Here is an 18455-nt window from a genome sequence, read left to right on the forward strand (position 1 = left end):
CCTTCACATTGGCTGCTTTGTGTTCCACTGCTTGCTCTTCCCTATTTCCATCTTTATTATGTCTCCCTTTCCTCGCTATTTACTGTATATTATAATATGGCTTGGCACTTTGCTGTGATGATCTTGTATAGGTCATTGTATGTACACATGTTGCATCTGTGAGGCACTTTGTTTCACCTCTGAACACACCTACATCTGGCATATCAACTCCTTGATGCTTTCCTTTTAGTCACATGACTGTCTGCAGTGCAACCACTCTGGCAGCATGATTACTGTAATTATTGCAGCCACAATGTTTTAATATGCTGGTCTTTCTCAGGCATGATGGAACTATACTGGAACTCACACATACAGAATCAGTGTCAGGCCACATTCTACAGTATGGTGGTGTCTTTCTGAATACCCCCTCCTCGTTTTGTTAACTTGTATTAGGCTAAAGCTTACCACCACTTTTAATTTCTAGATATTTAATAAAATAATATAGTAGTGAGGAATTATATTAACTAAAGAGATGTTAAAATTAGATAAGTAAAATTTCTATTTTAACTAGATATTTTTAAAGTATGTGCATATTTGAAGTTTTGTGTTTTTGTGGCCCACAGGCAGAAGATGATGGACAAATATCTTCTCATGGTGTTGCATATATAAACATGGCTCCACTGCTGTACCCTGGGGTACAACGCATTCGGGGTGCTTATCAGGTTGTGGCTTTTAATGAAGCAGAAGTATTTTCAAAGGTAAGCAATTGTTTGATTTCCTATTTATTAGGAAATTAGAACCGAATAAAGATAGGACATGAAAATGGGAGTTCATAATTCTGTAGACCAGAATAAAGGAAGCTGAACTCTGATGAAACTAAAGTCTTACTGATTGGCAATAGTGCTAAAGTGAAATGATGTAAATTAATAACCCCAACCAAATACCTTCCCTTTTTCTTTCATCTTTTTTTGTATTGCTTACAATGTCTGCTTTGTGAAAAAATCACGAGTCTCATTCTTTTCTGTAGATTTGCAGTACAGTATGTTGCAGTTATTTACTTTGGAAATATTTATTTATTTTACATTTGTTGACCGTGATAGTCCGACTGGATTAATGTCCATTTTCAGCAGAGGCCCGTGGACAAAAGCTCCAAGGTAGACTGATACAGTAATAACAAAGAAGGCATATTACAGATGTGGTATTTACAAAAAATGAATAAGCAGACATGAATAGACAATATCACAAGTTTGAGTTACTCCTGGTAACAGTCAGGGGAAAAAATAAACAGTATTTTGATTAATAGATTATACACATTCCTGGTGAGAGTTAGCCAGGCTTGTTACAGTGGCAAAGCCAGTTTAGTGCTAGATGTTGTTTGAGTTTAGCTTTGAATTGGCATAGGGAGGAGAGCAAAGTAATATCAGCCGGAAGTAGGTTCCAGGGTCTACCTGCAGAGTTTGCAAAGAGGGAATCACTGTCTACATTGTTAATTTTGATTGTCTGAATTAGTAGTCTGTTTGAGGATCAAAGTAGTCTTAGATTGTTTTAGGGGGTGATAATATTTTTAAGAGCTGGTGTATTATCTGGATTATAGAGGATTTTATTAGCCATAATCAGAAGGTTATATTGGGTTAGACTGGGAAGTTCTAGCCACCCAAGCTGTTTAAGGTTGATGCAGTGGTGTGTTCTAAAAGGTAGGCCAGTGGCAAACCTGGCAGTGTGATTGTAGCAGGTTGACAGTCTATTGAGTACAGTCTTGTTTAGATTAAAGAGAAGGGGGGAGCATATAGAAGTGTTGAAAGCAGGTGAGATTGAGCTATGGTAATCTTAGCTGGAGGGGTTAGGAAGGCTTTTATTCTATACAGTGACCCAAGTTTTTTATTGATGGTCTTGATCATTTGGTTTACATGAAGGTCAAATTTTAGGTTATTATCGATAATGACTCCTAATAGTTTTGTAGCGGAGTTGGGGGTGATTATTGTGCCATCTTTTGCATTTATGTACAGTGGCAACAGAAACAGACTAATTGTCCATTTAGTCTGACTATAGACATATATTCAGCCTTATTCTGTACAATCTGTCTTCATCTATTCTTCTGATCACACCTGCGCAGCTAACAAATACTTCACGCTGTTGTACTCATACTTAGCATCAAGTTTAGCCTTATTGTATGTTGCCATTGATAACAGATTATTCTAGTAATTCTGCATTTTTTCTTTTTTTATTAAAATATAATATGACTCTATATTATCTCCCATATTACTTCTCAAGAAAGACTCTGAGAGTCTAATGAGGTTTTCTGATTACCAGTGACGGACAAATTAGTAGAAGTCTCCACTGCAGTCATCTGAAACTACTTTTCCTACAATTGACTTTTTTTGTATTTTACATTTGTTAATGAGTCTCATTAGTTCATCTTATTATGTTGCTATTCTGTTACAGAAGACAAGATTCATAAAAATCTACAAAACAAAAACACAGCACAGGTTTGTAGCACATACTAGAGCTGTTTAATACTGGATACCATACTGCTCTGTTTGTTGGTGACTAAAACAGAAATGAACATCGTTAAGCTGGAAAATCACTCCCACTCCATTATCTCAGTCCTCACTCCAATCCTGAACAATATACTTGTGATAATTAGTGTTTCTTATTTCTTGCCAATAAAGGAAGTCAAAAATGTTAACCTGTGTGATATACAAGGCACTGAGTGCTATTCACATAACATGGGTCAATCTGTATAGATTCGTAATGGAGGGATGATAAAAGCAGCAGGAAAAGGAGAGTAGTATTGCTGGAACTGAATTCATCCTCAAGTCTTGGTGAATACCTTCACATGGTGGACCTTGTTTTTACAAAATCTCACCAAGAAGACACTCATATATAGACTTTATTTTATATAGTATATGTCATGAACAGTGAAAGGTAAAAAAAAAAAAAAAAAAAGACAACTGGGTGCACAAGTCTCAGGATAAAAAACTTGCCCAACCCTAGTATGTACATTAGTACCAGGAGTGGAAAAAATGGCAGTGTAGAATCTTCAGGACACAGACACAATCCTAAAATTAGGTTAGCTCAAGCTCAGGGAGAGGATGCCCCCTCAGATGTAGAAAGAAGTAGCAGTCCACAAAAGAACAGAAAAATTGACAAGCCAAAAAACAGCTGGAAAGATGATAGAGTGGACTATTGAGAATAAGAAAGAAATAATGTTACTATTATTCAAGAAGCCCAGAATTTCTAGATAGAAGGTATTAAAAAAAGATTAAGATAGAAATTAGAGGAAAGAAAAATACTTGCACAAGAAAACCTGTCAAAAACTTAAAATGCAAAATTGTGTGCATTAATAAAACAGATCCATCAAAAACATTATATAGACAAAGACTCTTCTAGCCGCTTGAAAAAAGAAGTGCATAGGAGGTGTGAAAACATAAATAACAAAACCAATAAGAGATTTTTGAAATATATAAAAAAGAAACATGGACATGGTAATGAAAATGAGATCTGATATGGTGCAATATTAATGCAAATGAGAAAGCCAAACTAATCAATATGAAAAAGCAGCTCCAAAGATATTTGAAGAGAAATGCAGGCAAAGGTAACCAGATATGGAAAATTTCATAATACAAAAATAAGATCACAAAGGGGAAACAGAACAGAAAACAAGTAAAGCAGAAATTAAATGACTAGAAGTTGAAGTTTTGATACAACTGCAAAGGAAGGATTTAGTGTACAAAGTCTAACACTGTTTATATCACAGCATGATGGAACAATGAGTCCCCAAATAAAGGAGAAATAGGTGAGTTGGAGACATCTGAATAAGAAATATTGACATGGGAAAGAAAGAAATTTAATATGGTGCAATATTTATGTAAAGGAAAAAGTAAAACTAATCAAAACAAAAAAGGAATGTCAAAGATATTTGAAGATAAATACAGACAAAGGTGTCCATGTATTGAAAATTTCACAATACAAAAAATATGAAAACAAAGGGAGAAAGTTGAAGAAAGGATTAGTAATGGAGAAATTAAAGAAATAGAAACTGAAGTTATGGAATACCTGCAAAGTAAAAGATTAGTGTAAAAAATCCAACTCGGGTAATATCACAGCATAATACAATAATGAATCCCCAAATTAAAGAGAAACAGGTGGAACAGGAAGCATCTGATCACTTGCCACATGAAGCTACTCTGAAATCTTCAGTAGGAAACTAGTAGAAAAGCTCATTTGGAGTTGCACAGCAAGGAAAGGAGCAGGAAACAGTAGCAACTCTGACAGAGTCAATGTTTTGAAGTGATAGGCCAGTGAATTCCCATACAAAAGAGAAATGGATGACATGGGATGCAGCTGAAAAGAATATATCACAGGAAGATGTTCCAGAACTTTCATTAGAAAGCCCACAAGAAACAGTGGCCTCAGTTTAGAAGAAAATGATCTAAGTGAAGAGTTGATTGATTTAACAGAAATGGCTACACATATTAAGACTGATGAAAGAAATATATTACAGAAAGTAAATAAGGCCCAAAATGTTTGAAGTCTGATACAACGTATGAACACAGTAATCAAGACTATCAACAGAAATTTATAACAGAGGTAAATAGGATATATTACTGTGCAACTAAATTATTAATAGATAGTCTTACCACCAAAATACAGAGCAATAAGGGAAAAGAACAGAATAAATAAAATGCCACCCTGGAAGCATCGAATAGAGGAAACAATAAAACAATTACAACAATAAGTGTCATTGTTAGAACAGTATAGAAGAGGGAACAGATCAACGAAAATATTTAGAAAGATAGACATGATAAATGCAATGCACAGTATCAGAACAGACCAGGATATATCACACATTGTTGCAAATAATAAACTAAATATATCAGCACAGGCAGAAAAACTTAGAAGACATATAGATAAACATAAAGCAAAAGTACAAAATAAGCAACTTACTGATGACCCAAAAAAGTTTTGTAGAAAATTGTGAAACAAACCAAAAGGAATACAAACACCACCAGGAAAGAAGAATATATACATATTTTGGAGAAATGTTTATAAAGACCATGTGGAACATAACAAAGATGCTGAATGGATAGAAGTAAAAGAAACAGTAAGAAGTTCAAACATGCAAGATACTCAGCGGGATGAAGTAACTGTCAGAGAAACTGAAACCAAATTAAGAAGAGCTCCTAACTGGAAAACCCCAGGCTCATATGCAGTACCTAACTTCTGGCTAACAGTATTAATGTCTTTACACAAAGATTTAGCCTTGAGTAAGAACTACTTATATGCTCATCCTGAACAGACACCAACCTGGTTAACAACAGGAAAAATAATAATCCCCATTGAGTCAACCTACAAACCATTCCAAAACTTGCCTTCCAGCAATGTGCAAACTATATACTAGAGTAGAGACTGATAGAGTTTATAGTCATTTAGAAGAAAATTCAATCATGGCAGTAGAACAAAAGGGTAACAAAAGAAAGTCAAATGGAACAAAGGACCATTTGTTGCTAAATAAAGTCATAATGGAGAATTGTAAAAAGGGGAACTATCTAAGTATGGCATAAATAGATTACAAAAAAGCATATGACAACATCCCACATTCATGGATAAAGGAGTGCTTTCAGATATATAAGATACATCTTACAACAATCAAGTACATTACAGTGACTATGAAACAGTGACAAACCACTTTGCATTTAAGTCATGACAAAGGGAAAATTATTATTCCAGGGATCAAAGTTCAAAGGGAGATATTCCAGGGTAATTCTTTATCACAGCTGCTGTTTTGTCTTACACTTAACTCATTAAGCTGTCTACTTAACAGATTTGGTCTTGGTTATAATTTGGCTCCGAGAAAACATCCAAGTGTAAACACATCGCATCTTTTTTTGTGGATCATAGGATCATAGAAGGTTACTAGGCTAATGGCCACAGGGCCCATACAAACCTAGCCAAGTTCAACTCATGCTCCCAAGACTGTCTGGTTCAAGCAGACACTAAAATCAGCACCCATTGCCCTTGTCAAGAGGGGCACAGGTGGAACCCCCAGGGTGAATTTCCGGTTACCCATCCAATGTCCAAATTATGCTTAAATAGGACCAACATGAATTGGAAGCTTGCTCTAAAGGTGGGGCAACCTCTGTGAGACAAATCTGTCTGTCCAGTAAGGTCTGTTGATATCACATACCAGCTTAAGGTCCTTTGAGCGAGGGACCCCTGTGCGATTTGACTTGTTTATGTGCAGCATTATCATTAAAGCTGGGTCAGAGATTGCTCTATATGCAAGGCACAGGTCACCTCTGAACAGTCTGTATGACACAGAGTAAAGTGACAATGATTTCAGTCTGTCCGCCTAAGACAGATCATAAAGACCCTGAATTTTCTTTGTAAGGAACCTTTGTGGTCTCTCCAATTGCTGCAGGTATTTGAAAAGGAATATATCAAAGAGAGCAATGTACTCTGCTATTGGCTTGATGAGGGAAGAGTACAGGGGGGGTTATAACCACACAACAAATAAAACAAAAAAAGAATGATATGTAAAATAAACGACCAGCAAAACCAGGATACACCACTGTAAAATTTACAATACATGTTTAAGTAGTAATCCTAGCCTGGTGGGAACATATCCCTGTGGCAGATGTATAACATGTCAGAATGTGAGCAGAACATTTCAGTATATTAATGGATTGCAGTTTCAGCCTAATGCTATGTTCTCATGTAACACAGAAAGCATTGTATATGCACTTAAATGTCCGTGTGGGATGTTTTATATAAGTGAAAGTAAGAGGGCCTTTAAGACCAGGATACAGGAACATGTGAGGGATATCAAAAATGAAAAATAAGAAAGCCCACTTGCAATGCACTTTAAAAAACATCATAGTAGTAACCCACAAGGATTGTTAGGTACAGTTTTAAAACATATTCTTATTAACCAGTATAGTATTAATGTTGTTTTTGTTGTGTCTTTCGGCTTTTCCCGGTTAGGGGTTGCCACAGTGGAACTCCGGTCTGCTAATGATTGGCAGTGGATTTTTACATGCCGAGTTGCCAGCCCTGATGCACAACATTCAATGAAGGTACACCCATTAATGCATGTCTCCACATAGAAGATGCTCTAGCTGAGAATCGAACAGGGCAACGTCTTACTGTGAGGTGACAACGCTACCACTTGTGACATTAATGTAGAATGCAATTGGAGAGTTTTTATTTAAATTCTTTGTGTTTTAATTGTATAATTGTTTGATTAATTTTATTGTATAAATATGTGTTGCATTTCTTCTGCTTGTATTCTCCTTGGAAGGCTACTGCCGAGGCCCTAGAGGTTGGGTTAAATTTTTCAGTGGTGGAGCCTGGTTTTGCTGGTCATTTATTTTACATATCATTCTTTTTTTGTTTTATTTGTTGTGTGGTTATTTATGTCCCGTAATCCATCACTTACAGTGCCTAAAATCCTTAAGCAGGATTCTATGGATTTTAGTCAGACTACCATAGATCAATTTACCATGTCCCTGGGTGAAAGAATAGGTGCACGGCCAACCCAGGAAGAACAAACAATTCTTTGGAAGAAGTTCCTGCAAAAAGAACAACAAAGAAGAACTAATAATCCCTTATCTTGTATTGGACAGCGAGCAGGTAGCTCTTTATCTGCTAAAACAAAAGAAGTATTTGATAAATTGGACAGACTTATGTCAAAAGAGCTAGCAGTACATTTAAATTATCTTAGTCTACAGAGATATCGGGAATTAGACATTACACCTCGTGGCTTGAGAGCCTTTAAAAATCCTACAACCCCTTTTGATATGCAGGATGTGGATGATAAGAAATGTCAGGCTAGGTGGGTAGCTGCCGCCCACAGATGTTCAATTGAGTGGATAAATATCTGGTGGACAGCGACAGATTAAAACAGGTAAAACTTCAAACTGATATTGCTTCTACCTGTGAATTCCTATCAGATGTACTGGGGGTTGAACGTATGGAACAGTGCTTGCACGACATACAAAATAAACTCATAGACTTTGAGAAAAAACTGTTTAATACAAAAAAATATAAGCTGAACCGAGACATCAAAGATTACGGTAGTGGTTCTGCCTTTTCACGGCTAACTAACAAGAAGCGACGACAGAGAGGCGTTTGGTTTGCTGATCAGGAAGAAGACCAGATACGGAGTGGAATAGCAAATCTGCTGATTATCCTGGACCTCCAGCAGCCCAGTATTCACGCTATCTCCAGCGGACATTTCGGAAGAACAAGAGACCTGAATTTTTGGATAGAGAGACGACCAGAGGGGGTAATTTGGCTCCAGAACCAGGAAATAGGCAGCAGTTTGAAGGACAGCCACCTGTACAGCAAAGGTACACATGAGTTAGGTGGAACTGATTTAAAAATGGCTTGTTTAGAGACTGTTATGGGTAAGGATAATCGGCTAAATAGTGTTGATACATACATAGTGAATTTGTTCGGTTATACATTGAGTGAAGCTACATTTTCTGTCTTGAATCATGGTTTAAAATGTATCCCTACTGTTTTGCCTAGATTTTATATTATTAAGAGAAGATATGCATTGTTTAATACGGAAATTGCATTTAGCTTGGTTTTTTTTAGGGATAAACAAATGTTAACAGTTTAATTGATGGTTTAGATAGTAATGTGTCTTTTTCTACTGACTCAGAAGACAGTTTTTATTCCTGTGTCTCTAATGATGAAAGGTTTGAAGCTTCTAATGCATATTGCAGGTTGGATACATCTAAAATTGTAGTTAAAAGTCAGTTTATACCACCATTTGTGGTATACAGAATTTTGCAGCTATGGTTGACTTTGCAATAGAATCTCTATATTCTGATTTTGACAATAAAAAACAGCATATTCAATATATTTTAATTAAATTAGAGTGGAAGGCATTGCAACAACTTAGTAAAATGAAGAACTGGTTATAAAACCAGCAGATAAAGGGAATAAGATTGTACTAATGCATTTTTTACAATATGTTCAGATGTGCCTAAAGCACTTAAAATGATGGTGAGATTTATAGAAAATGTACTGTTGAATATGAAGGAGCTATTCAAAAATTTAGAAATTTATTACAGAAGGGACAACGTTTAGGATATTTTACAATGGATGATGTAGATAAAAAATTTAACACTGATAATTGTGAAGTAGCTAAATTTTACCGTTTACCTAAGATACATAAGGACATTCACCATCCACCAGGTCTTCCTACTATATCTGCGTGCAACTATTTTCTTAATAATATGGATATATTTTTACGCAGTTCTCTCCTACCGTATGTTACTAGACAAAGTTCTTTTATTAAATATAGTGCTGACTTTTTAGATCAGGTACTACCCCTTAAATGGAATAAAGATATGTACTGGTTGACAGCTGACGTTAAAAATTTGTATACAAGCATCATTCACCAGTATGGGTTAGAAGCATTACATAAAACTTTGGGGGATAGTCCCCTTGCACACTATGTAATTGAATTGATAGAATTCTGTTTAAAAATAATTATTTTGAGTTTGATAGTCAAATATTTCACCAATTGAAAGGTACAGCCATGGGGGCAGCTTTTATCCCCATGTATGCCAATATTATGATGGAATTTTTTGAGATAGAATTTCTCTATCAGTAGTAATTTTTTAAAAAGTATGTGGTGAAGTATTGTAGATATATTGACAATTTAATTTTTGTATGTAAGGGGGTAAACAAGAAGTTAGAAATTTTATGAATGGCCTTCAAGAGAAAAGATTTCTATTGAAATTTGATGGCTTTCAATTGGGCAATAAAGTCAATTTTCTGGACATCTGTCTTGAAGGAGATAAAAATAGTAAGATAATTACCAAGATATATCATAAATTTGAAGATGGTTTGCATTTTTTAGATGCAACTAGTTGTCACCCTCCACATCTTTTAAAATCTCTACCCTATAGTGAATTGACTAGAGTGTGGAGGTTATGTAACAATACTAATGAAATAAATAATGAATTACAGAAAACATCACAATTGTTTATCAGAAGGGGTTATAATGCTGATGAAGTGTTATTTTCTTTAGATAAAGTTAGTAAGAATATTATTTGTAAGTCTAATAACAGTTGTAATGAACATCAAGGTAGATTTAGGAAGAAATTAAATAATTTAAGGAAGATATATGCAGTTATGACTTACGATTTACTAGCAGAAAACGTTAAACTATCCAATTTCATTGGACTTTTAAATATAGGGATTTGGTGGATATTTTTGACAAAACTCTGAATGACTCATTCAGAAGGGGTAAAAAGATAAAGGATATGCTAGTTCATGCTACATTTTCTAAACCCAATACATGTTTAAGTAGTAATCCTAGCCTGGTGGGAACACATCCCTGTGGCAAATGTATAACATGTCAGTATGTAAGCAGAACATTTCATTATATTAATGGATTGCATTTTCAACCTAATGCTATGTTCTCATGTAACACAGAAAGCATTGTGTATGCAGTTAAATGTCTGTGTGGGATGTTTTAGATAGGTGAAAGTAAGAGGGCCTTTAAGACCAGGATACAGGAATATGTGAGGGATATAAAAATGAAAAATTAGAAACTCCACTTGCAATGCACTTTAAAAAACATCATAGTAGTAAACCCACAAGGATTGTTAGGTACAATTTTAGAACATATTCCTATTACCCAATATAGTATTAATATAAAGAAAAAACTTTTGTATAAGGAAACTCTTTTTATATTAAAATATGGCACTTTAGCCCCTTGTGGCATTAATGAAGAATGCAATTGGAGAGTTTTTATTTAAATTCTTTTAAGTGTTTTAATTGTATAATTGTTTGATTGATTGATTAATTTTATTGTATAAATGTGTTGCATTTTTTCTGCTTGTGCTCTCCTTGGAAGGCTACTGCCAAGGCGCTAGAGTTTGGATTAAATTTTACAGTCGTGGATCCTGGTTTTGCTGGTCGTTTATTTTACAGGGGGGTTATAACCTCTTTTTTTCTGGAGGCAATGCCTTTACTTTTCAGATGAGCAATGGTTAGTGTTGTTGCCTCACAGCAAGAGGTTCTCCTGTTTGATTCTTGGCTGGAGCGCCTTCTGTGTGGAGTCTGGATGTCCTCCCCATGGTCAAGTGACCTTAAAGACATGCAGGTAGGTGTGTGCCTTCTTTGAAGGTTGGGTGTCGGGCTGGCAACTCGGCACCGTAAAAATCCACTGCCAGTCATTAGCGGACCAAAGTTCTGCTGTGGTGACCCCTAACTGGGAAAAGCCGAAAGACAATTATAATATAAAATGCCCTTTTTACCACTGTGGAGACATGGTGATCAAAGTTAAGGTCGTTGTTGACCTGTGTACCCAGATCTCTGACCACTGACTGTGTGCTTAGGGTGCTGCTATTGATGTGGTAGTTTGCAGGCACATCATCCTTGATGAAGGGGATGATAATGCATTTTTATGCATTAAGTTTAAAGCCATGACTTTAGCACTAGTCATTAGTTTGCATATGACCTTCTTGCAGGATGTTGACATTGCTAGGGGTTTCAATGATCGCTCCCAGTTTGTAGTCATCAGCAAACTTTGTCAGCCACAGTCCTTTAGTTCTAGTCTGTACTTCAGCGAAGTAGATTCTGAACCATAGGAGTTCCAGAACTGATCCCTGTGGAACACCAGTAGTTATTGGTCTGCTGGAGGAGGCGGAGTCCCCTATTTTGGCTGTATGATTTCTATCAGTGAGCCAGTTTGCAACCCACCTTACAATATATGGTTTGATACCCAACTGGGTGAGTTCATCAATGATGCCTGAGCGGGGGATTGTGTCAAAGGCCTTGGCTAAGTCTAGGTAGGCTGTATGCTCAGATTTGCCCTCGTCTAGGGTTTTGGTGACTGTCTCAAAGAAGTCCACCAAGTTTAACCAGCATGAATTCCCCTTGACAAAGCCAACCTGGGTGAGGTTGAGCATTTGGAGCCTATATCTTTGTTAAAAAGGTCCATAATGATTTGTTCCATAGCCGTGTAGATAAATCTGGTCAAGCTAATGGGTCTGTAGTACCCAGGGTCAGTGGATACACCCCTTTTGTGCAAAAGGATAATGGTAGTTGTTTTCCATTTCACTGGGATGAAGCCAGTGCTTAGGCTGTGATTGAAAAGCGTGCCCAATGGTGATGCTAATTCCTGTTTTAACCCTTGCAGAACACAGCCCAGAATGTTGCCTGGTCCCAAAGAGGCTGTGTTTTTGGCCTTGAAGAGGGCGTTTAAGATGTGCTCTTCAGAGCTACTAGGTGGGGGACAGGTGTTAGGGATGTTTTGGGGTATATGTGATGAGGACAGAGGAGAGAAGTTTTCACTGAACCTGTCAGCCAGCATGTTTGCTATATCCATAGGTTCTGTATATGTAGTACCATTAACTACGAGTTCCGCGCATATCTGGGCCTTACCTTTGAGGTTACAGATGTAACTAAAGAATGCCTTGTGGTTATTGTTAGTTAGGGAAGCTAATTTGGATTTGTAGTTCCTTTGGAAGACTTCACTAGGAGTTTTATTTGCTTGTTTAAGGTGAGGAGAGAGTATTTCCAGTTTTGAAACAGTAGACAGCAATTTGTTTCTCCTGTTGTATAGGCTGTTAATGACAGTTTTCCACCAATCAGGTTTGTTTTTCCTTGACGAGCTTGCTTTGGTCCTATCAGGTACGGCAGAGTTAATACAATTGTATGGGTGCTTGTATAAAGAATTGGTGTATAACTCAGCATAGGTGTCCACTCCATCAGTGGGGGAGAGGGTATGAAGCTATGTATGCTGTCACATAAGAGCTTGTAATTGGCCTTAGAGAAGTTTTTTAACCTAGTTGTTGCTTGGGGGGGGGGCTTGTGTTATAGTCACTTCTAGCAAGACTGATTTGTGGTCAGATCTCACCAGGGTGGCCACATACTGGGGGTGGTGCAGTGGTCCCCCATGTTGATCAGCACCAGACCCAGAATGTTTAGGCCCCTTGTGGGTGTGTCAACCAGCTGATCCAGGGAATTGGAGTTAACGAAGTTCAGGAACCTTTGGGAAACTGAGTTAGAACACGTATAATTTACCAAGTCAGTGGATGGGTAATTAAAGCTACCCAAAACCAAGGTGTTTGGTTGTATCTTGATTGACTCAACTAGATCCAAGTAGGCTGAGTGGATGTCCTGATTCATGGAGGGGTTCCTATAGCTGGTAATGACCTGAAGAGGGGACTTACCTACAGTCAATTGCACCTGAAGTAATTCAAGGGACTCATGCTGTTTAATCAATCTAGAGGCATATTTAACTTTAATAACTATTGATACACCATCTCCTTTAGTTATCATGCCTTCATTTTGTGGTCTGCACGTGTGGAAGGAAATGTAATCTGGTAAAGCTGGGGTGCTCTCTGAACAGGTCTCAGTGACCTAGAGCTGTGACTCCTCCCCTGCTCATAATTCCTTCTACTCCATTTCAGTACCTCAGATCTTGTTTGCCAGCTGAAGAATTTGGTCATGTTTATGAGGGCTTGCCATTCTGTATCCCTTTTTTGTGGACATCTGTCCTTATAGTTCACTCCTCCGAGAGAGCTTTCTGTCTAGTGTAGGTGTAGAGTTAAGGTTAGAATTAGAATTACAGTTAGGGTTAGGTTAAATAGTTTGTTAGATATTATGATTGTAAAGTTTAATGTGTGTTCTTTTTTAAATTTATATTGTTAATATAATATTTTATATTACTTTACAGTGTTTTATAATGTTTCATAGGGTTAGGATAGAGTACTATATATCCTATATATATATATATATATATATATATATATATATATATATATATATATATATAAATATGGGTCCACTTCTTAATTTCAAAATCTCAAAATCCTGAACATCAGAATCCTAATGTCCAAATGTTCAAAATTTTGAAATCTCGAAGTTAAACAATTGAGATCACCCAACAGTGCGGAACGGTAACTTTACCATTCTCATCATTGTAGTATGATCTCTGAGTTGGTATATTTAAGTAGCGGGGGGGACTTGCCCCCCTGCAGCAATGTGATGTTTAACTTTTTTGTTTTAGTTTAGTTTTTATTTTTTTTTTATTTTTTTTTTTATTTGCATTTCGAGATTTTAAAATCTTGAACATTGGGATTCTGATGTTCGAGATTTTGACTTTTTGAAATTTCATAGTGGGCCTATATATATATATATATATATATATATATATATATATATATATCTATATATATATATATATATATATATATATATATATATATATATAAAAAACTATATTGCACGTGTGTGTGTGTGTGTGTGTGTGTGTGTGTGTGTGTGTGTGTGTGCTAGGTTGTAATTAGTTTGCAGTTACAGTTAAAAAGTGCTTCATATATGGACACAAACTTCCCCCACAGGGTCCACGTATGCTATTTGAGTGATACACATCTTGACACTCATTGTCAGGGTTGTACTTCATTTAGCTCTAGAACGTTCCAGACCAGGTGAGAGAGGCGCAGTGGTGCAGCGGTAGCATTGTTGCCTCACGGCAAGAGGTTCTTCAGTTAGATTCTCAGCTTGAGTGCCTTCTGTGCGGAGTCTGCATGTCCCCTCTGCATTCTTGTGGGTTTTCTCCAGGTACTCCGGTTTCCTCCCACATTCAAAGACATTCATCTGGAGCATTTCTCCCTGACATCCGCAGAAAATTGTCTACATTCCAAGTCAGACTTTCCATATGCTAAATAAATAATAAATAAATAAAATGCTCATTGTCATGGGTCTCTGCCTCCACAGACAGGGACTGTAATACCTTCCACTTTTTCTGCAGCCTCTTCTCCTGTGAATAAGAATAAAAGGCCAAAATATAAAAAGAAAGAAAAGAAGAAAGAGAAAGAAAAAGAGAAAGTGAAGAGGAAGATGAAAGAGAAGGAAAGATTGGATTCAGAAAGGTTGAGGAAGTGTTCCCTGGTTCCCCAGGTCTGACATGGCTGTCTTGGTTAGATCCAATGTTTTTGTGACGATCTGAGCTGACAGTCTCTTGGATCTGTCCATCATCTTCTCAGTTCAGGTTCTCTCTGGACCCGGTGAGTGAGGCTTCACTCACCCATCCTCCAAGAGTGGAGGTACTCAAGACTACTTTTGGTGGCTTCCTCCACATAGTCATCCAAAAGCCAGACCAAGCAAGATGTTAACAGGATGATGAGAAAGTTTTTTAGAACACAAATCCATCTTGGGGTTCTCTCAGTACTACCTTTTGAGAAAGTGCAGAGTCTTGGCCCAACTACCCATCCTATTTCTTCTCCAGTCCCTGTCCATCCTTCAGACCTGACTATTTTGGATCTGATCTGTCCCATAGTACTTTTGCTGGAACCAACATTCTGAGTTACTTCGACTCCAACAGCTTCCTTTCCTCTTTCAAGTCTGATATGTTCAGATTCAGAAAAGACTCAGAGTTAAAGCTTTGGGGCTAGGGCTTAGGGGTTAGGTCAACACAGAAGTTGTCAGAGCTATCCCTTCCTCTAGCATCTCGGTACTTGATAGCTTAGCCCTGAGATCTGCTTTGGGGTCAAGACCCATCGGTTCTGAGGATTCCTTTTTGTCTGAGCATTGAAGGAAGTCTACAGAGCAGATGAAATGCTTGGCCTTCATGGCTTTTCAAATGTTCTTATTGATGTTGAGTGAGAATGAACATCCATCCTGTTCATTTCCTTCCAAACTCTGGCAGGGATCACCTTCTACATTCCATCTCCATTTCAGACAGGTACAGTTAGTAACACAGGCTTTTCAGGCTACATGCTGCTTTAGCTGCCAGTCTGATTCTGAACCTTCTGATCTCCCACTGGAAAAAGTTCACAGGAAACAGATTTGCAAGCAGAAGTACATAGACTCTTTTCCAGAGTCTTTCACTGAAGACATACAGACTTGGATGAAGGAGGAAACTCCCCTAGATCCCCCTCAGAAGATGTCACTTTTGATGAAATCTTCAAATTGATGAAGCATTGAGGGGGATGGTCCTCAGATAACCCTTCAACAGATGAGTCTGTGTTCCTAGAAACCTTTGGCTTTGTCTCAACATTGTCCTGAAACACTGAAGTATTTTATAACCACTTTGGCAATGTGATTATCAAAGGAGAGGTTACTACTTACTTGGGTCCCCAGATCCCTTATTACATCTTCCTTATTTAGGGGGTTAGCACCTATGTGATAGTTTGTGGGCACTTTGTTTTTTTCCAAAGGGGATGACTATGCACATTTTGGCATTTAGCTTGAGGCCATGGTTTTGACACCAGATATCTGTCTCAGTGAGACCATTTTGGAAGATCTCTGTGTCAGCCGGAGAGTCAATTATATCCCGTAATTTGCAGTTGTCTGCGAACTTGGTCAGCCATAGTCCTTCTGTGCTTGCCTGTACCTCTGAAAAGTATATGCCAAACAGGAGGGGTCCTAGGACTGAGCCCTGGGGAATGCCACTTGTAACCGGTTTAGAGTCAGAGCTAGCTCCTGCAACTCTTACCATGTGGGTTCTGTCCATGAGCCGGTTGGCAACCCATCTCATGATGTAGGGGTTTATGTTCAGGCTGGTGAGCTTGTCTATAATACCTGAGTGGGGAATGGTGTTGTGGTGTTGAAGACCTTTGCGAGGTCTAGGTAGGTTGTGTGGACCACCTTTCCCTCATCTATAGCCTTGGTAACTGTCTCAAAGAAGTCCACCAGGTTTAGGAGGCATGATCTGCCCTTAACAAAGCCGAACTGGGTAGGGTCCAGTGTTTGGAGGTTCCCAATGTCTCTGTTAATGAGATCCATGATGATGCACTCCATAGCTTTGCAGACCAAGCTAGTCAAGCTTATAGGGTGATAGTTCCCATGGTCCGTTGTGGCTCCACCTTTGTGGAGCGGAATAACCGTTGCTGTGCACCACTCTGTGGGCACATAGCCTGTGGAGAGGCTGAGTTTAAACAGTGTGTATAGGTGAGGGGGTTAGTTCATTTTTGAGCTCGTGTAGGACGCAGCCTGGGACACCGTCCGGTCCCACTGATCGGTCCCACTGATGCTGTGTTTTTGTTCATCGTCAACTTTGGTTCTATCTTCCTAGGACCAAATCATTCATAAAGTCTGTTCAATTATTTATTGCTCTCTCAAAACCTTAATTAGGTGAAGCAGTTGCTAAGGTTATTCTTTCCAGATGGTTCCAGACTGCATTTCTTTCATTTACATTAAATAGGGTTTGTCTCTGCCATCTAAACCTAAGGCTCATTCTACTAGAGCAATAGCCACATCAACAGCCTTTTGTAGTAGATAGCTACAGCAACTCGGTCAACAGTTCACACCTTCGTATCTCACTGCAAACTGGATGTACAGTCGAGATCACAATCTTCCGTTTGTTCCACCATTCTCAAGAACATCCTTCCTTGATATCTCACAGGTATAAGACAACACTGAATACAAAAGTTATGTACTTACTGTAATGATAGAGCCATATTTTCTTATTTTCATCTGGTTCACCCTTCCTCCCTCCTGCTCCCTTCCAAATTGGCACAAATGGACTTCTGGTGACCAGGTAGTTTTCTGGTACACCCTGTCTGTGAGCAGTCCTTACTGACTGTCTTCCAATCCAACCAATTTTTCCTGTATACTAGACTTAGTCTTGAACAGGATTGATATATACTTTCTAACTGGGTCAAACTCAGTCTGAGGTACTGAGGTGGAATAGAGGGTATTATGGGTAGGGAAGGAGTCAGAGCCCTCATATCAAGAAGCTTCATAGTCAGTGCCAAGGTTATGTAAGATCAGATCTGACAACCCAAATTTGAACTGGACAAAAATCAGACAGCATGGATTTATTATTATGGTAAGTACATAAGTTTCATTTTAAATATGCTTTGTGGGGTTTTTTTGTGCAACTGTCTCAACACTGCATTGTCTGACAGACATTTACCTTCTATTTTTAACTTACTGCTTTTGTTTAAGTACAACATTTGTTGAAATCTATGTGCTTGTTTTATTATAATTGCTTATTTTAAACAGAGGCTTGTGCATTCTATGAGGACACAAATTTTGACAACTTACCTGTCACTGACTCTTGACAACTTTGCTAACCATAATTCAGGCTTATTATCCAGCAGAACTATGTAACATCAAACTGGTCCCATTTCTTCCATCCTCCAAACCCAAGAAAAAATAATTACAATGGAGCCCCAACCAACATAATGGGCTCAGTTTGTGTCCCTTCCGCTGGTGGTTGACTCTGTTGTAGCCATTTCTGGTTCCTCAGATCATCCACTCTTTCTCTGGATCCTACTAGTATTATTCCTAAAACAACAAGGACGAAGGGTTAGACATTCTTAGCATTTGTTCAGATGTTCTTGGCAGGCATAGGAGAGCCACTGTTGTCAGTTTCGAAGGATGTAGTGGGGAGTGCATCTGTGCCTGCACAAACCCACACTGGCAGCTTTCCAGATCTTACCTATTCTGACTCCCTGTTATTGGGGATCAGATAAATTCCTCGCATGAGAGGACTC

General features: G+C 37.9%; 1 protein-coding gene across 1 annotated transcript in view; it reads left to right on the forward strand.

Annotated features, from left to right (window-relative positions):
• CFAP70 (cilia and flagella associated protein 70) overlaps positions 1-18455 on the forward strand; it is a 1838232-nt gene that overhangs the window by 539935 nt on the left and 1279842 nt on the right. Inside the window, exon 8 of the mRNA XM_044079382.1 lies at positions 603-737. Coding sequence (XP_043935317.1) covers positions 603-737 — 135 coding nt within the window. The remainder of the gene's footprint in view (positions 1-602; positions 738-18455) is intronic.

This window comes from Protopterus annectens, chromosome 8.part0 (assembly GCF_019279795.1).
Source record: "Protopterus annectens isolate FY-2018-M chromosome 8.part0, PAN1.0, whole genome shotgun sequence".
Lineage (NCBI taxonomy): Eukaryota > Metazoa > Chordata > Ceratodontiformes > Protopteridae > Protopterus > Protopterus annectens.